Source organism: Chionomys nivalis, chromosome 3, assembly GCF_950005125.1.
Source record: "Chionomys nivalis chromosome 3, mChiNiv1.1, whole genome shotgun sequence".
NCBI classification, from domain to species: Eukaryota; Metazoa; Chordata; class Mammalia; order Rodentia; family Cricetidae; genus Chionomys; species Chionomys nivalis.
In genome coordinates, this window is record NC_080088.1 from 50,968,098 (window position 1) to 50,990,759 (window position 22,662).

The following is a 22,662-nucleotide window of genomic DNA, read 5'->3' on the forward strand; positions in this document are numbered from 1 at the left end:
TGACCCGCTGGGTCATTAGTTTAGTGTTTAACTTTTATGGTTGGAAAGCAATTAATTTAAAATTCAACAGATTCTATAGCTATTCATAAACCCAAAGCATTATTTGATAATGGAGAGCAATATCAAAGTTTCAGACTAAGTGGTTATTTTACACTACATCTCCATGTTATAAGCAATTAAAAGTAGTTATGGCTATACACATATGCAAACACATATGTGATGTGTTTTTATAGATGTCTTTTATGTCACACTAACATCTCAATAATCCCTCCTTTTGGTGTTTATCTTCTGGGATATTTTAAGCCCAATAAGGAAAGCATCTCATTTCTTGTCAATGTGCTTTATTTTCAGAAACAATATTAAACACCAAGCATTATATTTTCTAGGTATATCGTCATATGACACTTGACTTTACCCAAAATAAAATAAAACACTCAATTTATCCAAAAAATGTGCCTAATGACTGTAAGGATTATTTGTGAAGAAATGCTTTTGAGGATTTTGAGGCAAACATAGTATTATTTGAGAAATGGTAAATATTTCAGATTCAATAATTAGTTGTCAGATACAACATTTACTTTGGATAAAAATTAAATTTTAGAAGCACTTGCCCTGGGATACCTTGCAAACAAAACTGGTGGACTACTTAGCTGGCATGGCCTAGAGAAATAGCTTTCTCTAAGCCATTTTATTTAATGTAAAGGTAAACATTTTCTAAGCAGTCTTTCCTTTTCTTCCCTTCTCTTCTAACCTGTGTCTATTTCTCTACAAGATTAGTGAATATCTCTGGCCTGGCAGCACTGAATACAGTGACTCTCTAGAGGTTTCCAGGGCTTGTTGCCTCTTCACTGGAGTGTCTGAAGCTCTAAGTGTTCCATCAATACTTCCCCTTTGCTAATACCCCTTCCTGTAATGGTATCCCGGATGACTATTCACTTCAGTAGTTCCCATTCTTGCACCAATTCTAATTCACTGCTGCAAACCTACTACTTGGAATCTGAAGACTAAGAAAGCAGCTGACCAACTTTGCTTGCCATGTGTGTAGAGTTGAGTAGATGTCATTTCTTTTTTTCTTTTCTTTTTTACTTTAAAAAAATACCAATCCAAATTCCCACGCCCTTCCCTCCTCCCACTCCCTCCCCACAACCCCCCCTTCCAATCCTAAAAGAGGACAAGGCAGCTTGACCTGTGACAGTTCCAAGGCCCTCCCTACTACATCTAGGTTGAGCAAGGTATATATCCAAAGAGAATAGGATCCCAAAAAGCCAGTACATGCAGTAGAGACAAATCCCAGTGCCACTGTCAGTGGCGCCTCAGTCTGCCCCAACTGTCAACGACATTCAGAGGGACTAGTTTGATTTCATGCTCATTCACTCGCAGTCCAGTTGGAGCTGGTGAGCTCCCATTAGCTCAGGCAAACTGTCTCAGGGGGTGAACCCCTCATGGTCTTGACCTCCTTGCTCATATTCTCACTCCTTCCACTCTTCAACTGGACCTTGGGAGCTCAGTCCAATGCTCCGATGTGGTTCTCTGCCTCTGTTTGCATCTGTTGTTGGACGAATAGATTTTACCTCTTAAGTGCAAGTTGCTTGAATGGGTATTGATTCTATCGTCAGTTTTTTAGAGTCTGTAAGTATTGAGATAGTTAACAAGTCCCCCAAAGATATTGTATATATGTCACTATGCTATATTTTTATAAGCTCCCTATAAAAATTGTTCTTAGCATATGAAAGAGGTCCTCTTTTTGAAAGGAGGAAACACTAGTAAGAATCTTTCTCTTTGTGTAATTTAACGATACTCTCTATAATGTAGGACTGGGGATCTGGAAGAATTGAAAATTGCACTTATGTTTCTTGGTATTGCTTTGGAGAAAAATTGATTAATTTCTTGGTGTTCAATTTCCTTTAGTTATAAAATAGGAATGGAAAACATAATCTTTGCTTTCTAAGTTGAGACAAAATTAATGTAATCACTTTGTTGCATATGGAAGTATATCATATGTAATTATTACAAGTTGAAATTATTTATTCCTCCAGGCTCACATATTAAATTTGAAAGAGGAACTGGAAAATGAAAGGACCACCAGAGCCAAAGTAGAAAGAGAGAGACTTGACCTCACCCAAGACTTAGAAGATTTGAAGGAGAGGCTGGAAGAGGCCGGGGGGACCAGTTTGGCTCAGTTGGAGATAACCAAGCAACAGGAAGCAAGATTTCAGAAGCTTTGCCATGACATGGAAGAGACCACGAGACACTTTGAAGCAACCTCTGCCTCTTTGAAAAAGAGACATGCAGAGAACCTTGCTGAGCTTACAGGCCAGGTAGAACATTTACAGAAGGTGAGGCAGGTGCTAGAGCAAGAAAAGAGTGGTCTGCAGCTACAAGTGGATGACCTCCTGACTCGTGTTGAGCAGATGGCCAGAACAAAGGTAGACATTTCCAAATTTCCTTATAGATATCTGAACATGGAAGTGTCAGGGGAGGGGAAGGCACAGAAAATTCAGAAGGATAACTAGAAATGTTTGCTAATGGAAGGAGCAAGTGTTTCCTGTGTAATATTACAGTGACTGAACCTTGCCTTTCATGTGTGATGCAAGTACTGTACTACTGAGTTATAACCCCAGTCATCGTGGCATTTTCTAAATTTTAAGACAGGGTCTCATTAAGTTGCCCAGGGTGGACTGAACAAACTCTAGCTAAGAAGGGCTTTGAAATTGCAACAAGTTTGAAGTCATGGTGGTTGCCCTGCCTGGTGACTCCTGTGCATTACAATAGTGGAGAATTGAAATTCGCTAATACGACAGATCATCTGTAGTTCTGTCTGAACTTCAAAGCTCTTCAAAACATACTTTAAATTTAAGGTAGATATAACTACATCCTCATACTCCCTGTACTTTATGGACCTACATAGTTAATAATATGTGGATGTCATCAAGGAAAGCCTGTTGAAATGTTGGTTTGAGCCACGTATGGGTCGGCAGGCGAGACGAGCATTGCCATGTAGGCAGCAGACACTTGGAATATCTTTGTGCAGTGAGTCTTGAAGTCCACCAAACGTCACAGGCCTCTTCTTTGAACTTCTTGACACTTGAGGCCTTCATATTCTGACCTTGTGCTAGATGGAGTACCAAGTGCGAGGCTCATGTACTAGCTGTTCCAGTTGGTTAAACAGTGAAATATGCTTACATTCATGAGCACAGATGGTTACTGAAAATAGCAAATAAGTAAACAAAAAATTTCTTTGTCTTTGGAAGCTGCTGAGAAATTAACTATTTTGAAAACTCACCTTGCAATAAAGCATTTATGCTATCCTCCCCCTCACCCCCATGGGGGTTTGTATAAAGCTTATCTCTTGCTCTTTCTTTTCATCCCAGCAACCTGTCTTTACTTCCCCAGACTTTCCTGAAAGTGTTCACTTAAGTTATTATTGCAGAAATCAGTAAGACCTCACTTTCAACAAGTAGCGTATATAAAAGCAAAGCCACCATGGTCACCTGCAGTACGTTATTCCCTTTGTGCATTCCTGTCCCTGGCACCAGTTCTTCCAACCAGTCAGGCTCTAAGCCTCCATCACTTGCTTTTTTCCTGTTCTTTGTTTTCCATTTCCTTATCGAAGCAGGTCAATTCTTCATTGTCTTTCTGATTTCCTCCCCTATTTTCTAATTGGTCTCTTATCACTTAGCAACTGGACTGCTAAGTGATTTCCTAAATTATCTTTTTTTTTGTTTCTAATCTTTCATTAATCCAATACATCCCTATATTATATTACCTATATTATACTTCTCTAAGGTATGAATTTATGGAATTATGAACCCCAAATGTCTGCCTTCAAGATAACCCACCATCAGGTTCAGATTCTGTTGCCACCAGTTCTAGATTCCATTCCTTTAGTTCATTTTCACACAAATTAAAATGTCTTTCACCAAATATCGACTTTTCCATCAGTTCTCTCTCTCTCTCTCTCTCTCTCTCTCTCTCTCACACACACACACACACACACACACACACACACACCTGTCCTTCTTTCATTTGTTTATTCATTTCTTGCTAGTTTTTTTGAGACAGGGTCTCATCATGTAACTTTGGCTAGCCTGAAACTCATTAATTCACCATGTAGACCCCCATGTTGGCCTTGAACTCACAGATCCACTTGCATCGGCCTCCCACCTACTGGGACAAAACATGTGTGCCACTACACCCACTATCTATTAGGTTTTTCTATGCTAATTCTCTTCTCTGAAATATTTGTTTTTTTCTGTATTAAAATTTTACCTGCTCTAGAATTATTGTAGCACTTTTGAGATATTTATTCTTGCATTTCATAGTCTTTTAACTTGAAAAAAAGTGTCTCTAAAGCAGAAACTGAAGCTTATTTTGCTTATATTTGCAGTGCCTTGTGCAACCTGTAAGGTTGCCGGCATATGCCTTTTGCCCAAAACATCACATTTAGACAGCAGAGACTAGGTTCATCTCCTAATTATATGCATGTGTGTACACAATAATGACCTTTTTTTTTTTGCTGCTTTAAATAGCTTTAATAATATAAATTGACTCTGTGAACTGAGAAAATAGCTCAGTAGGTAAAGTTGCTTGCTGCCTGATGACCCAAGTTCAATCTCTCTGCCAGTTGACACACACAGGCAGAAGAGAACTGACTTCAACAAGTTGTCTTCTGATCTCCACGTGACCTCTGTGGCACTTGTGTCTGTGTGTGCTCAACATGCCTGTGTGCATGTGTATGTACATGCACACACACACACATACACACACATGCAAGAAAAACTTAAATTGTGCTCTCATTCTTAAAAGCATAAATATACTGAGCTTTTATTTGGGTTGGTAATTTTACCTTTTTGCAATTTATAATGGTAAGAATGTCAGTGTTCAATGAAAGTTAAGGCATTTTCAAATGAAAAGTATTTTGATTTAGAAGTGACAGAAATTCTCACAGTTGTTTTTTGCATTTTTTGAAATATGTCATATTTAGTCATCTTAAGAAAGAGAATTAAGATGAATGTGTGTCTCATTAATTTCCTTTTCTCCCATATCAAAATTTAATATTTATCATTAGGCTTAAATTGAAGTTCTTTTGAAGTTACAGTTCTTTTGCAAGCTATATTCCTATATAGGCAACTTTTAGATAAATATCCACATGTCCTGTTTATGAAGTGCTTTATTGATAGAAATACTCTACAGTTGGAAGCACTTGTAGACACACACCATGTGAAACGATGCCTAAAGGAAACATTACTTTTCTGTCTCCCCAGGTAGGTTGATAACTTGCAAGTATGTGCAGCTCAGCAAGCTGTCATCACATGGAAGACTCCTAAATTCCTGCTACTTTGTGGCTCATTTTCTCCCTTTTTTTTCCAGTGAGAGGCTTTATAGATACCCATCATTTTTCATTCTTTTCAGACAAATATGTAACACAGTACACCCCAAGTTATGAACATAAGTGCATCTTAACAGCCCTCTATGCAATTCTTAAAAGCAAGCTCAGTAGTATCTCACTTTCTACAAACCAGTACACATAAATTCAAACCCACCACCTCCTCTTGAAAGAGGTGTTTCCTTTAGCATCCCTATCCCTGGCATCTACTTTTTTCTGGTTCTTCATTTTTAGCAGAGACATCCAATAAGTCCATGGGTTAGTGTCATTTCTCATCATAGATTTAAAATATGATAGTTTATATAGTAATATAATATAGTAGTACATTCTCCAGGCTTCTAAGTGGTCCAGGACTTGAACAGTGTGTGTCAGCCAGTGCGTCTGTCAGGTAATCTTTAGCATCTCCTTTGTGTTCACTCCTTCATGTGATAGATGTCTAAGATGTAATATTTTATGTTTTCTTTCATATTTTTTCCTTTCTAATTATATCCACATAGGCAATTTCAGCTCAAATTTCATATCTGACACTTACTGTCTGTCTTATGTAGTCAGGATAATAAGTCTCTTGGATACTGGTTTCTTTTAGAAAACAAAGCCACCTTCAACTTCTGAAAACTAGTGTGAGAAAAGAAACAAATGTGCCAGCTGCAATGGTCAGAATCGTTGTTGGATAGGTGACCAAGCATATTCAACATTCAAAGTGTGGTTTGCAATTGTGGGTAACCTACGTGGATCATGGTTGTATCTTTCATTGTAAAGGACGTTTGTTAATTAAACACACCTGGCAGTTAACATTAACACGATGGTCACCATTACAATAGTGGTATTGTATGACAAGCTGGTGGTTAATTTTCTGCCAGCTTTGGCTTCTCAACTACCAACAAGCTTGTGTGTACTGTAGAGCATCTGTAAGCTGGAACTTCATGGTGTTTTTTGTCAGCCTCCCAAGAGACATGTGCTGGAATTGGTTCTCCTTCTTTGCTAATCTTTGGGTGATATCCTATCCAAATAATAAGACAAATACTTGGGTTGTATTTTAGGGAGAAAATTTGAGTATGATGTTAGTCTCTACTTCAGCCAACTTTTTACTAAATTCTACAATAATTTGAATGCTACATGTATTTATTAAGTGCCCATTGCATGCTGGATATTCATTTGGGGATTAAGAGGATGCAAGTTAGCAATTGGTTGTGGGAAGTTTAGAATACTCACTTGCATAAACTTAGAGAGCTCCAATACAACAATCCTCAACACAGCACATGCTCCAACCAGAAATGGCTCAGATGCTTCTCACTGGTCTTATCCCGGAATGCCTCTAAATTTGCCTGACCTCTACCATTAGTGTTTTACCACAATTAAGCTAACATTGTAATTATCAGATTCACCACTGTCTTTCACCTTTTCACCAGCTCTTAGTGTTTCCTCAAATGCCAGAGTGTATGCTCTTGCATCTCCTTATTAAATTTCTACAGTGTCCTCTCTTTAGAGAGATAATGCATTTATGTGGCTTTTTTTTCAGAAATTGAAATTTAACACATAATATAAAGAGCCCAGGAAAGGTTCATTAGCTTCTGCTGTGGTTATTTTTACAATCACTGTCATTAGTAGGGAAAAGAGAAGGCACCCAAAGACAGTTTATAGATGATTTTCACAAAAACCACAGTTTAGAGTGTATAGAATCACAGAACACACCCGTAATTTATCATTTCTGTTCATATAAATAATGAGAGTGAAAAGTACAATTAATTTTTAGGTAGTCATCCACGTGTATTTTGTGTTTCCGCCTCTCTGAGAACCTTGAAAGTCAAATTACTCACATGAGTTTCCAGAGTGTGTCAAGAATCTAGTGATTAGACTGGCTGCTGAAATCAGGAAGAAGAAGGCTAATATATCCCCTTCAACAAGCATGAAAAGCCGACTCAGAGAAGCTAAAGATTGAAACCAAAATGTTAGCAGGATTGTTTTGAGCCTCAACCCTCCTGACCAGATCTGTGTAGTTTCTCCTGTTAACCCTGCTCATTCTTGTAGATTTCTTTCCCTTCTCTACCCATCGTTTTTTGTTTTTCTTTCTTTAATATATTTTTAAACTTTATTCTAGGCACCATGAATCTGAGATTAAGCAGAACATTTACCACCAAGAAACATTTTAGTGGAAGGAAAAGCTAAATATTTAATATAGTATTATGAAATTATTATATCTGACACTACATTGGTATTTAATATGCTTCCTTCTCTAGCAGACTGTAGAGTTCTAGAGAGGTTCCTAAGAGTCAGGGAGTTGGATTTCAGTCTGAAAGACTGATTTTTTCTTTTCAAGGTGTTAGCCTTAGAATTTGTTATGCTTGCTTAATTTAAAAGATATATTTTGGGGGCTGGGAGCTGGTGGCATACGGTTTTAATCCCAGCACTCGGGAGGGAGAGGCAGGTGGATCTCTATGTGTTCAAGGCCAGCCTGGTCCACAAGAGCTAGTTTCAGGACAGGCTCTAAAGCTACAGAGAAATCCAGTCTCAAAAAAAAAAAAAAACACATGAAAGAAAGAAAAGAAGGAAGGAAAGAAGGAAGGAAGGAAGGAAGGAAGAAAGAAAGAAAGAAAGAAAGAAAGAAAGAAAGAAAGAAAGAAAGAAAGAAAGACATATGCTCGTGGCCTTTACTCCAGAAGCAGAACTCATACAGGTCCCAGAGCAAACCATCACCACCTTCACAAGTAGTTAATTTATTGTGGACTTTTTCTGCCAACCCTAATCTTCTTTTGAAACTGACAGGCAAATGCTGAGAAACTCTGTAGTGGGTACGAAAGGCGCCTGAATGAAGCAAACACAAAACTGGATGAGGTGACTCAGTTAGCAAATGACCTGACAACACAGAAGACGAAGTTACAGGGTGAGAATGGTGAGTAGGTGTGAGCCTCCCCTGTGAGTAATCCCAGAGCCTCATGAGGTACAGTGGAGGTGGTAAGTACTCATACACCAGTGGGCACCCACAGGTTCTTGGTTGATGGTTAAAGCCTGGGGATTACCTTGCAGATGTGTCCAATCTTTTGGCATTATGGCACAATAGTGATTTTCCAAGGTCATGCTCAAGAACTGTACAGTCTAGACACAAAATATATTATCCCGCAAAAAAATCTTACTCAGCAGTTTAAGTTTATAATTTTGTGTTGAGCCATATTTATACCTATCCTGAGGGAGACTGAACATGTCTGAATGGCATGCTTCTTGGTTGGAAAAGGTCAACACTCTGCTGCTTTAGGATGTCCTGCTGAGAAGAAAAGCAATGTGAAATTGGCAGAGTAAGTCTCACGATCAGAAGACAGCAGGACAGACTGTCCACACTGCCCATTAGACATGATCCTTTGTATGACTTCTATCTCCCTGGATCACTTTTAATAAGGAGCCTATGCCACATTTATACTCAACAAAATCCGTAACTGATGCAATAACATGCTTTTTCTTCCGTCATGTCTGGCATCTTCTACCTGTTGCTTCTCCCAGTCTGCTTTAGCAGCACAGACCTCTATGGTGCATTATAAACTCCAGGAACATCCCTGCCCTCGAAAAATTATTCATTCCATGGAGGCTCAGAGATGATGGTTAACCAAGTGGCTATGGTGGGCAATTTAAGACACTGCTTAGATAACATGGTGTTTGGACTCTGTCAACCCACTCCCTCAATGTCCTTCTGTACTACTTTTTCCTTCACACAGACTTCCTATTTGACATAGTAACTGTCCTCATCTGTCAGAATATGAGTTCAAAGACGGCAAGGGATTCTGTTTTGTTCACTGACATATGTCGGTCACTTAGAACACTGTCTGGTTGTTGGTGTTCTATAAATATTTGATCAAAATTAACTGTAGAAAAGTGTTCCATGGTTGTTACAACCAAACATTACCGGTTATTTAAATTTGTAAATTTTTATATTGTAATCTATTTGGGGTTTTTAAAATGTAACATAAAGTTTTTTTGTGTCTCATATGCTCAGTCATTTGCAACGGCTGTTCATAATCCTTTAAAGAAATGGACAGCAATCTAATTAGCCTTACATTTCTTTTTTTACTGCAATTAGCACATGAGATAGTCAATAGATATCTGACTATTATTTTAATTACTTTTAGTACAATGTATTTGTGATGTCCAGAGGTGAACAGTTTTAAATACTGAAGGTCATAGGCTTTATGAGACTATTCTATAAATATGCTTCTTTTATATTCCAGATCCAAAGTATTAAAATAAAAATTTACAGATCAAGAGATGTTTGTTGAGATGTTGCAGATACTAACCAAAACTAAAAGGACATAGATCCTGGGATAAAATCCTTACACTACCAGCAATATGGCCAGATTATACTTGAAATAATGTCTACAAGATCTCAAGGCAGGATATATATATATATATATACACACACACACACACACACACACACACACACACACACACACACACACACATTGCAAATTCATGGAGAAAATGGCATAGATTGCTTATACTGAAGTACTACTGCTTACACCGGGTTGGATAATAGGGGTAGGCTAACAGCAAAGAAGAAAATAAAGTATTGGACAGTGAGGATAGTCTATGAGAGTGACCTCTTGCACTTCCTGATCAGTTCTACAAGGTGCTGTCTCCATGACCAATGCTACACATACAGAAAAAAAATACAGAACAGTGTTTATTATATATATATACACACACACACACACACACTCATAGGCTTAGACAGAAGTTGTCAGTTAAACTAAACCTCTCCTTTATTCTCTTTCATTCTCCCACATGAGTTTAAATTTAGAATATTTCAATTTTTTTTTTAATCAAAAATAATGGATAAAGGTTGGCGGTGGTAGCATATGCTTTTAATCCCAGAACTTGGGAGGCAGAGGCAGGTGGATCTATGTGAGTTCAAAACCAGCCTGGTCTACAAGAGCTAGTTTCAGAACAGGTACCAAAATTACACAGATAAACCCTGTCTCGAAAAACCAAAAACGAAACCCACCCAACCAACCAATCAACCAAACAAACAAAAAGATCAATAACTAAAAGAAAATGAGTTGGAAAAATGGAAAGTCTAAAAATCTAGAAGAGGGAATCATTTTTTATTCTTATAAGGATACCAAGTAGGATCCCTTTCCATGGGCATGTACCTGTGGGCCTTGTTATGCATCCTGCTGTTTAATAATTCCTTTTAGAAATTACCATTTCTCTCCTGAATTTCACTTCAGTCTCCCCTCCCTCCCCACCCTTTCGGGGCTGAGACTCCAGACCTTCTGCTGTTTTTATTATTATTATTATTATTATTATTATTATTATTATTATTATTATTCCTTTCTGCTGCTACTATTCAAGTTCCTCATGCCTCTTCCGTGAACATTTTGTGTCTGCTTTCAGAAGAGACCCATACTGTACACATTCAACTTTGCCACCAGTGGGCATGGCTTCTGTGATGAAAGTGATTTCTTAGCCTCCACCCCTAATTGATTTGAGTTTCAAAGATCTTTTGAAAACAATGGTTTACCTGATGGTTATTGCGGTTTGGCTCACAGATCCCAAGTAAGCCTGAAGACTTTTTGGGGAGATGTCTATAAGATTAACATAACCTCACGAGGATATATAAAACCTGCTTTCTCTTTGAATTCTGTTTCCATTCTCACTGATAGTGTACAAGCAATGACAATGCAAAGAACTGGAACCCCCCACCCCAAGCCCAGCCAGTAGCATTACGATACACTAGTGGTCACATTCACTAATATGTACTCACAGTTTAAATGTTTCACTTAAGAATATCCATAATAAAGCAAAAGAATAAAACTGTATCATAATCTCAACTCTAAGTATGCATCTTTAATGTTTTGTGTGATAAAACAAGAAATATATATAAAGAACTATTTCATGCTGAAACTGATTGATTGTCTCAAGTTCCAACCTGAGCTAGTGTCTTAAATTTTTTAACACATGGTTTTGCTGTGCATCCAGGCTAACCTTGAATTTGAGGTCCCCGAGTACTGGAATTTCAGTGTGTGCCATCCAATTACCAGTGGCTTTTTAAGGGAATGGTGTCTTAACTTGAAAGGACAATTGAGGATAAAACTATGCTTATTCAGATCAATATATTTGGCAGATATTTCCTCCAAAATTAGCAACGTAAACTTGCCACTTCAAGCTGATATTTTAGGAAATATGTGTATGGCATTACAACCTTAAAAGCTTTCAGTTAGAGATATTTCTGCAAATATGAGTTTTGCTTTGTGATGTTGGGACTCATTACACATGTATGTATGTAGATATATTCCTTCTTCCTGGGTTTCTCAGTACATGGCTCTTAATATGCTTAGGATCTCTGGTGTGCTGAGTGATTTTTATGCTAATGAGGGCTGACATGCTACTTAGGAGACTGGCATGCTAATGAGGAGGCTGATGTCAGGGTCTCCTAGACAACTTCAGGAAAGGGTCTGATCTCTAGAAAGACCAAGACATTCACAGAATGGTGTACTTTTAGATCTACCCTAATTTTTCTGGAGAAGAGAAGGGGTAAGGGCTTAATTGACCAGCAATGAAAAATGATTTAATTGACATATCTGTATAAAGAAGCCTCAAAATAGCATAAATCCATAATCAAATAAGCTATTGCCAATGACTAGAATCCAGGACTTCATTCCTGAAGAAATGGAGGTTCCTGGTTCTTTATAATGTCCTTTGTAGTAAATAGATAAACCGTGTCACTTAAGTGACATCAAGGACAATGCTGTAGGAATTCTGACTTGTAGTAGGTGTGTCAGAATGTATATGTGACAGTTTAAGATTGTCATGTGCATGGGACATCCAGATGACTGGCATCTAGAAAGGAGACAGTTGGGGCTAAGTCCTGATATATTGACCTGATTTTTCCTTTGCAGAAGGAGTGACATAAAATCCAGTACTGAACTATGAAAGTTAACCTCCTTTTCTATCTATATTAGTAGTTTATCTGTATCTAGAGCACTGAAGGTTCTAAATAAAGCAACTGACATGATCTGTTATCAACTCATACTCACTGCTAAAAATTGGTTCTTTTAGGGTTCCTTTCTATGTCTGGAAAGGCTTATTGCCCTAGTTTTGCCAGTATGGAACTGTGCAGGCCTTCTCTAAATATAAAACAGGATTTAGAATGGCAATCACTGAGAAGAATCATAATTAATTTATTTTTATGAAACCATTTCCCAGGTGAGTTCTTAAAAAGACTGGAAGAGAAGGAGGCCCTGATAAGTCAACTTTCCAGGGAAAAGAACAACTTTACTCGGCAAATTGAAGAACTGAGAGGACAACTAGAGGAGGAGACCAAGGTAATGTGTCAATCATTTCTCACCAGTCACATGGTATATGTTTTAAAAACATAAAAACAGTGCTTGGCGGTAAGCCTCAGGATCCTCTCCTGAAAAAGAGAAGAAGGAAGCACTCAAGAGGGGAAGTCACTTGCTTGTACCATAAAGAACTCTGATAACTAAGGAATTTTATTATTAAAATTCCATCTGCACTTTGTCAGATTTAGGGCAAGAAATGTTTCTGCCATGCTTCTTGCTTGACCTGAAGGTCATCAAAGCCAATCATGTAATCATCCACCAAGAAGTAGTGTATTTAACAGTAAGTTTTACTGCATGGATGTGTAAGATTTACTCCTGTTGTTTTCTGGTTGTTTTTTGTTCTTTGTTCCTTTCAGTTTCTTCTTAGGTTGACTTTTGTGATTTTCTATTGTGATGAAGTTTGATGCTTTTTATTATTTATATACTTGCATTACCATTGAATTTTAATACACACATGTACCACATCACTTTTTTTTCCATTGGGGAGAAGAAAAAAAACAACTATTCACCACAGATAGAGAAGGTATCAGCATATTAAAGTGAAGATTTCTTCCAGGTCCAGTATGGTGGAGTAATGAGTTTATTAGGGTTACCTAAAGAAACAGGGGTGAGTGGAAGATAGTACCAGGAAGACCCCTGGGAGACTCCTGGGCAGCCACACCAGAGGAGTCCCATGGCATGAGGCACTCACCAAAAGCTGCATCATTGAGAAGTCTTTCTGGCTGACATACTGGCAGCTACACTACCCCAAATCCCCCACCCCTCGTCAACTTTCCATCTTCTTTACACTTGAGAAGGAGAGGGCCCTTGTTAGACTATCACAGAGAGATTTGTGAGCCTTGTCAGTCTCTTAAACCTTGGGAGTCCATGGGTCTTTCTGCTCCCTCTACAACCCAATGTTAAAAGTCCAAGTCTTTGGGAGAACTCCTGAAAGACACCCTAGCTGCTCTGTTCTGAGACGGCAAGAGTCATTTTATCCAGACCAAACAGTGTCCAACAGTGTGTGGGTGCTTCTATGATGGTACTTAACCATTCGTTTGTGTGGAGTTGCATTTCTCCTTTAGTTCTCTTCTGAAACCAGTCTCACAATGATGAGTCCTCTCCCCTTTGCATTACCCTGGATTGCCTTAATTTCTCTTTCATTGTTCAAGGATATCTTCCCCTCGGAATCTTATTATATCCTTCCACTTCCTCCTGGCTTGTAAAGTTTCTTCTGGGAGTCTACTGTTAGTCTTATTGGAGTTCTCTTACATGTGAATTAGTACAGTTTTTCTAGTTTTATAATTCTCTCTTTGACTTGGATTTCTAACTTAGTTGTACATAATATCATGGTGTGGACTTCAATTGGTCAAAAGTATTTGGGGGTCTTTTCAGAACTCTTAGAACCCGGTGCCTGTTGTCTTTTCTAAGACTGTTGAGATTCCACAAATAATCTGGTTGCATATCCCCACCCCCTGATGTTTAGAAAATTTTCCAAATTTGAATATATTTATTTAGTGATACCTCATAAATCTCAGGCATTTCCTTTCTACTTCTATCCTTATTCTTTCAACACCACTGGGTATCGCTACTCCTCACTTGCCATCTGGGAATATGTGACTGAGGATGCTATTAGCTCAGCCATCTGCTCACAGACAAGTACCTGCCTAAGATGGTGCTTTTTTGTATTATTTTCAACTTTGTCAAAAAGAACTATGGACACGTATGGAAACCTTGGTCTCTTCATGAGTTAATCTTTTGGAGATGATGTCATTTGGTTAGCCAGATCACCATTTGGGTGACAGGTTCAATAAAATAAGCTCTATTGTCCAACAAATATAAAAAGTACTATAACACTATAGTTATCTAACTGTAAACATAGGGACTTAATTTTTCTGATGAATAAAGTGAAATAGAAGGATTAAATCTTCCTCTTTCTTGTTTAAACAAAATTTGACTGATATAGTGTTAAACATAAATCATAGAACCTAACTGATAATGAAGGCTACTTTCATGTTTCCCACTATCTTTATATGTCAAGCTTTTATGATATTGAAATTCATGCAGTCAGATTGCCATTTTCTTAAATATATGTTTCTTTTCTGTTTTTTTAAGGTTTATTTATTAATTATGTATACAGCATCTGCCTACATGAATCCCTGAAGGCCAGAAGAGGTCACCAGATCTTATTATAGATGCTTGTCAGCCACCATGTGGTTGCTGGGAATTGAACTCAAGACCTCTAGAAGAACAGTCAATGCTCTTAACCCCTGAGTCATCTCTCAGACCCTTCTTTTCTGTTTTAATGACAGTTTAGACACTCTGTTTTTTTTGTCACTTACCAAAGTCTTTCTTTAGTATTACCTGACTGGGTTTAAGTTCAACTTGAGTTTTATAAGTCGTTTTAGTTTTACTTGAAAAGTATGTCAGTTCCACGAATGTCATTGTTCATGGCAAAATATGCATTATTTTTTCTTTTATGTATATATAAAAGTATGTCATTTACAGTCTCAGAGTGCCCTGGCCCATGCCTTGCAATCGGCCAAGCATGACTATGACCTTCTAAGGGAGCAATATAAGGAAGAACAAGAGGTCAAGACTGAGCTGCACCGGGTTCTCTCCAAAGGCAACAAGGAAACAGTGCAGTGGAGAATGAAGTATGAGCATGATGCTATCCAGAGAACTGAAGACTTGGAGGAAGCCAAGTGAGTAGATCAAGGCTATTCTCTACCTGGAGTTGGCACCATGAAGAAGGATGAGTGTAATGACAGTGTCTCCTGGTGGTGTGTGCTTAACAAATCTTTCCTGAGTTTTTTTTTTAATAAGCCCGAGATGAAAACTGAACCCATTACTACTGGCAAGAAGCACATACTCTGGAGGGGCTAAAATATTAGAATGTGGGTGATTGAGACTATGAGATGGTCTTAAAAGAGGAGGGAAAAGGCTCGTTCTACAGACATGATAATCTTTCTAGAAGATAGGGTGTTGGGTTATGCTTTAAGAATTGGGCCACTGGCTCTTGAAATCCTACATTTTATTTAGTACAACAAATAATTGATTTCATATATGTATGTGTGTCTATCATTAGAGTCACTGGGTCTTTAGTGTAGAACCTGGAGGCTATCAAGCATACTGTAAAGATGGGACAGTCAGAAACACATTATTATTGTCATGTCTTATGGGGACAAAAGCTCATTTTAAAGACCTCATCTTTGGGTTACTCCTAAAGTTAGAATATCAGGTCAACAGCTAATGATAAACAATAGTTTGAAAGCTATTCTAAAGCAATTTTAGGAGTTGTGAGACTAGCTCATTGAAGATCCAGCACCAAAAGTAGAACTAAAGTGCTTATCTGCTTACAGATTGAGTGGTTGTGCATTTATGAGAGAAAACATAAAACTAATTCTCTAGCTTACAACCATTAAAGGTTCACCTAAAAGAATATGATTTGACAGCTTGACATAGATCCAAGAAAGATCAATACAATTCTTTTTGCCTTCAATCAGAAATAATGTTGTTTCAGATCCTCACCTGAATTGTAAGTGTGGTTGCTCTGCCCTTGCAGAACATCTGCTGTACTGTGTCCCAGAAGGCAACCAAGTAATCCATCTGTATCCACAGTAGCTCATGAAGAGCTTAGGAATGATACTTACTAAAAATAACTGCAGCGAGTGTTTGCAAAACCCTGGACCCCAGAAAAGTGGAGCATTGACCAAAAATGCCTCTTTATATCAAATCTGTCATTCACTTCTAAATAAACTTTTGGTTTGTTTGTTTTCTGTCTAAGGGTTGAAGATTTCAAGTGAAGACCTCTATTTACCATTCCATTTGATAGCTGATTCTTTGGATAGAATGGACAGAAAGAATGTAGAGCGTGCATTATGATCACATGTATTTGTTATAATTGGTTCTGTAGTAGGTGATTGCCAAAGACAAATACTGCATAGCATGGTAATATTTGAATGGTTTTGTTTTTATATGATTTGAATATTATACAAACAAGCTTTTACTGTCTCACACATTTTCTCCTGTTCACCCTGGGAAGCCAAGCAGCTATACAGAAGTGGTAGGTCCTGTGATTCCCAGTTAGATAGCATGAAAGATCCTTTCCTCTGGGCCTATTTACTGCTTCTGCTGGGAGGATAATATTTTTAGCTTCTTAACCTCTTATATCTCTCTTTATAAGCTAGGCAGTTGAGTGAATACGTGCTGTTGGCAAGTTAAATGTAAAAAGTAGTAGTTGTATTAAATGAAAAAAAGGCATCAATAACGTGAAAGGGATAAGTGTGTACAGTTGGCTACGGAATTTCCCAATTACATATTAAAAGTCTCCAGTCTTAGTGGAAACCCTCAGTCCTGAGAAAACCAGCCCAGTTAGTTACCCAAACCAGAGTGATTTTCTGATGCCAATCACCATAGGCGTAGTTAAAATACATGTGATGATTTAGTTGCCTGCTCTTTGAGACTGGTGTAAGTGCAAGAATCTCCTGCTAAGGAAGTGCATCGAAGTGTGACATTAGAAAGTCAGTGAGACAGGAAGAAGGAGAACCAAGGGCCTTTCAGATAACAAGCATGTATTGGATTGTTCTAGAATCCCAAGCACAGTGAGCCTTATCACACCGCTTTGGGGGCTACTTGTGTAGCACTTGTGAATTACTCACTTCCTTTCTCATACAGTCACAGCAGAGCAAAACTGTGGTACTGTACAGTTCATTTCATGGAAGAAAACGTGTTCATTTTAATGAAGGAGTACAAATGGCGCAGCTGCGTTTCTGCAGGACGTATAGGCAGGAAAACACACTTCATGCATTGCGATTCCCAAGAGTTCTGTACTGCATGACAGAGGAGTACGCTGAGTTATCTCTCTAACACAGAAGATCCTGGGTGACACAGAGGCTAAACCAGTGAGGCCCGCTAATGGAGCATGGTGGTGGGTGGGTCTTGGATGAGTGCAAATCTGGGGGTTGGAGCTGGGGAGGAAAAGACACTGCAAAGAAAGAACTGTCAGAATTGGAAAGCACAATAACAGGAAAAGGATGAGAAGGAGAGCACAGAAGAGTGGAAGTTGTTATAATTTTAAAAATCCATGCCAGTGGGGAGGGGGAGAGGTCATCATGTGAACAGATAACATGGAAAATTGAGGAAGGGGAGTCCCAAGACCAGGGAAAGTTGGGGAGTCTTAGGTTGTTGTTGATTAACAGTACCTAATTGAGGGGTGCCTCTGATTTGTTCAAGGGAGTCTAAGTTGACTCCTTGGAGCTCACAAGAATTCTTTGAGTTTCTGAAAAGATAAGTTTTAGACATATTAGCATTACCACTGTTTATAGCCTATATTGAAATTTATATTATAGAAACGGCAATATACTCATACCATAAACATTAACACTCTTTCTTCTATCCAGAAAACTGTGACAGATGTTTTTTTGCACAATGAAAAGCACCTTTTAAATCTACAGTTAGAGAACAACCTAAGGGAACTTAAACTCCTGAGTTTGTGGCTCTGATCATATAGTGGTAGCATGGTGTTTAGTACTCTGCCAGAGCTAGATTAATATCCTATCAGAATTCTATTATTGTAAAGATTATGACCTTTGAGAGTTTTAGTATAAGAGTAGCATAAAGACGGAAAGAAATCTGAAACATTTTATTCTTTAATAAATCTCAGATTACTTTCTCCTTATCACCACTTCAGCTTTCCTATCTTTAGTCCTTTGTAACTTGTATTTACACACCTTAATTACTTCTATTTGTATCCCTTAAGTCACTTTCTTAGAACCTAAAACATTTTTAGATCCTCTCATCTAAAGTTTTCATATTCTCACATAAACTTAACACCTTAAAACACCTTTCTTTTATCTGATTTACCAGGAGATACAGGTGACTGATTATTATGGGGAGTCATTACAATGTAAATTCCTTTAAACAAGGGAATGGTAAGAAGTTGCCCTGAAATCTGTTTTGTGAGTTTATCTCTTTTCTGAGTGTGGACACAAGGTAAATTGTGTCTAGATTTAGTATTAGTTCTAGAAGAATGAGGCCTGTGACCTGAATTTTACATAGAGAATGCAGAAGGCAGCTAAAGCCTTGGTTACTGCTGTTAAATTGACAAAGTTACCTCTAGCCTAGTCATCAAACAGTATCAGATTTCTGAGAAGGATAATTTTTACCTGAGTTGGCACTTAAAATGAGAAATGGCAGACTTACTTGCTGCCTACATAGACACCTACCCAGGGTCCTTCATCGTCATTGAAGGCAGAGGTCTCAGGACAGTTGACTGTCTGGCCCAGAAAATCTGACAGACTTTTTTTGTCTAGGCAACTGTGAGGCAGTCGACTCCCCAATATCCTATTGTCCATGGTCTGAAGAGGGTCTTTGCAGCAGTTAAAGTGAAAGGCAATGTTTGCTCAGCAGCTGGCCCTGCTGTATTTGAAGCAAGTTCAGGGTAGAGGTCCTTCTTTTCCCAGCCATCTTCTTTGGAGGAAATAGGGATGCTTCCAGGTGCTGGCATGGCTATCTGTTACAAAAAGCTTTTAAATTAAACATTTTAATAGCTATACTCTGCAGATCTCTGAACATTTGAGGACTGTGTGTCTATTACGTATATCTGAGTAGACAAACTTTATTTCTAGTTACTTGTTTTAAGCTTAACTCTAAAAAAATAAACAGGGGACTAGGTAAGATTTATCCCTGTAATTAATTAATTATATCAGTACTGGGCTGGAGAGATGGCTCAGCGGTTAAGAGCATTGTTTGCTCTTCCAAAGGTCCTGAGTTCAATTCCCAGCAACCACATGGTGGCTCACAACCATCTGTAATGAGGTCTGGTGCCCTCTTCTGGCCTGCAGGCATACACACAGATAGAATATTGTATGCATAACAAATAAATAAATATTTTAAAAAATTATATCAGTACTTAGCATGAATACAATTAAAGAACTTGATCATTTATAAGAATGACTACTTGTATTTCTTAACAGTCTACAGTATTAGCAGCTTTCATAAGACTAGAGAAAGGAAGGAAGGAAGAAGGAAAGAAAGGAAGGAATGAAGGAAGGAAGAGAAAGAAGATTTCTTTGTATAGTCCAAGGAATACTGAGGCCAGATTTCATTTGAAAGGAGTGGCTGGGGGTCTCCAAAAGACATCCCAATGGGAGTAAGGGGATGTATGACACAGTTCCCAAGGAAGAAGCAGAGGAAGACTGAGTGAGGTAGAGAAAGAAGATCCAAAGGTCTGAATATGCTGACATCTCAGGGATCCAGGGAGGATCAGATTGAGTGGGCACAAGTTGTTCTGTATGTTGTCACGCAAGAACAGGGGCCAAGGGCTCTGAGCCTAAGAGAGACACAGTTGCCTGGCACTAGGACTTTGAGAAAAGCCAGAAGGTGAGGAGAGGACTGTGCTCAAGAAAAGGAGCCTCACATCCAGGGGAATGGTCAGAGACAGATAACCCCACCAGAGACCCAATTGTCAGTATTGAATGCAAAGTGAAGCCACCAGTGAACAAGAAAGCAGATTTGTTGCAGGTAGAAGTAGGCAGGTACGATCTTTGCATGAAGTGGGTGCCTTTGGAAGACCCTGCCAAGTATGCCACTAAACAAACATATCACAAGCAGAAAAGTTAGTGCAAGAGAAAATTAGAGACAAAAAAAGGAATAAAAGGCAGAAGATGAGGCAAAGAGAATGAGCTCTGCTTGTTGGGCACTTTTAAAGGGGGCACATGTCACATAGCTGCTGGCAGAAAGGGACCTGGTGACATGTAACTGCTTTGGCGGCAGGGGCAGGTTGTTGCTGTGGAAAATAACTTTGAAATTTTTTAATGAAAGAAGCAGAGATAGAAAGAATAGAGAGAGTTTGGAGCAAAGATGAGGTAAAGGTTGAAAATAAGGTATCCCCTTCTAACTATGGGATCACTAGCAGAATGTTGCAAAGGTCCCATAAAATACTGGGATATCGGATACTGGGAAGCAGCCATTTGGATTGATATTGAAGGAGTATTTGGGCCAGATCTGATTGCAAAAGTGGACACAGTTCTTATGAGTGAGGTAGAGAAATATGATCCAAGGGTCTGCAATTCTTAATGTTCTAGGAAGTTAGAGAGGACCAGATAAGTAGGCACAGGTTGTTCCATGTCTAATCACACAAAGAACAGGGACGAAGAGCTCAGAGCCCTGTTTTTGCCTGAGTTTGCTTGGTACCAGGACTTATGGGCATGGCCAAGAGGTGAGAAACCATGCTCAAGAGAGTAGGCCTCTTCCTCACTTGTGGGCAGTGGCCAGAGGTGAGAGTCAGTGAAGAGGGTCATCTATAGCCCTAAAGACTATGGTTGGGGGTTCCTCCATTTTCAAGGACACCAAGGGGTGTTCAGTATTCAAGGGTTACTCCCCTGGATCCAGGGAAGCATTTATGCCTACCAGGAGAAGGGAACTTACTGATTCTGCTGGTGTTGTGTGGTTGGTACAGTGATTCCCTTAGTGGGAAAAGTGAGATTATTGCATATGGTCTGAGTTCTAGGGTCCTTGTTGGGGGAGAGAGCTGCTTGTTCTTCCCCGCCACCTCACTATCTTAGACGCAAAATAATCACACAGAAACTATATGAAATTAAATCACTTCTTGCCCTATTAGCTCTAACTTCTTATTGGCTAACTCTTCCATCTTAATTTAACCCATCTCCATTAATCTGTGCATCACCATGAGGTTGTGGCCTACCAGCAAAGTTTTGGTATGTCTGACTCTGGCTGCGGCTCTGTCGCTTCTCTTTGACTCTGCCCTTCTTTCTCCCAGCATTCAGCTCCATCTTCCCTGCCTACCTAACTTCTGTCCTATGATTAGGCCAAGGAAGTTTCTTTATTCATTCATGGTAATCACAGCACACAGAGGGGACTCCCACATCAGATCCTGGCATGCCTTGGACAGCCAGTGGGCAGAAGGACGTGCCAGAAGAACCTGCCAAGGTCATGACACCAATGTAATAATTTGCAAAATGGTAGGAGAGAGAGAAAGAAACAGAGGGAAAGACAGACAGATAGAGAGGCTGAGAGACAGAGAGAGAAGCAGAGAGGCAGAGAGAGAGAGAGAGGCAGAGAAAGAGGAGGCAGACAGTCCCTGCTTTTTAAAGGGGGTTGTAGCTCTAGCAATGTAGCTGATGCTGTTGATAGGACTCTGAACAGGTCAGAGTCCTGCCAGGTGGCAGGGGGCAGGCAAGCATAATGCCTGAATGCTAACAGAAGTCATATCAAAGAACTCCTTGGGACTATGCCAGCATGCCAAAGTACTTTTAAGCAGCTTATTGTTGGTAAAATGTTCAAAACAAGCTTGTTTCCCCTATTTCTTATGAACTGTTGTGGAAGTATTAGGATAAGTATTTATTTATTTATTTATTTATTTATTTATTTATTTATTGGAATTCAGTGAGTTCCAGATCCAGACTGGTAAAGGCAATGGTGTGTGTGTGTGTGTGCGCATGTGTGCGCACGCGGGAGAATTGTCTGTATTCTGTCAATCATGTTTTAAATTAACACTGATTGGCCAGGCAGGAAATATAGGTGGGAAAACCAGACAGGAAGTAGAAATGATGTAATGAGAACAGGAGAATTCTGGGAAGGAGGAAGTTGATTCCTCCCACTCCTGTCCAGTTCACCAAAGCATCAGGATGTGATCTGCCCCACTGAAAAAAGGTACTGAGCCACATGGCTAACATAGATCAGAAAAATGGGTTAATCAAGATGTGAGAGGTAGCCAGTTAGAGGCTAGAGCTAATGGGCCAATCAGCTTATAATTTATGGAGACCTATGTGTGATTTTCTTTGGGGCTAAACAGCTGTGGGAAACTGGGCAGGACAAAATCCCCAACTAGCAGGACCCCCTTCATGTTACATGTGTGTTTGTGTGTTGGCGGTGCATAAAATTCATGTGGACACAGGAGCCAGAGGCCAGGGGTTAGCAGGCAGCCAGCTCTGAGGACAAGGT

The 22,662-nt window shown here is 39.0% G+C and overlaps 1 protein-coding gene across 1 annotated transcript in view; it reads left to right on the forward strand.

Moving 5' to 3' along the window:
* Myh15 (myosin heavy chain 15) overlaps positions 1-22,662 on the forward strand; it is a 129,694-nt gene that overhangs the window by 68,111 nt on the left and 38,921 nt on the right. Inside the window, exons 27-30 of the mRNA XM_057765443.1 lie at positions 2,037-2,426; positions 8,150-8,276; positions 12,581-12,699; positions 15,205-15,401. Of these exons, the coding sequence (XP_057621426.1) occupies positions 2,037-2,426; positions 8,150-8,276; positions 12,581-12,699; positions 15,205-15,401 (833 nt within the window). The remainder of the gene's footprint in view (positions 1-2,036; positions 2,427-8,149; positions 8,277-12,580; positions 12,700-15,204; positions 15,402-22,662) is intronic.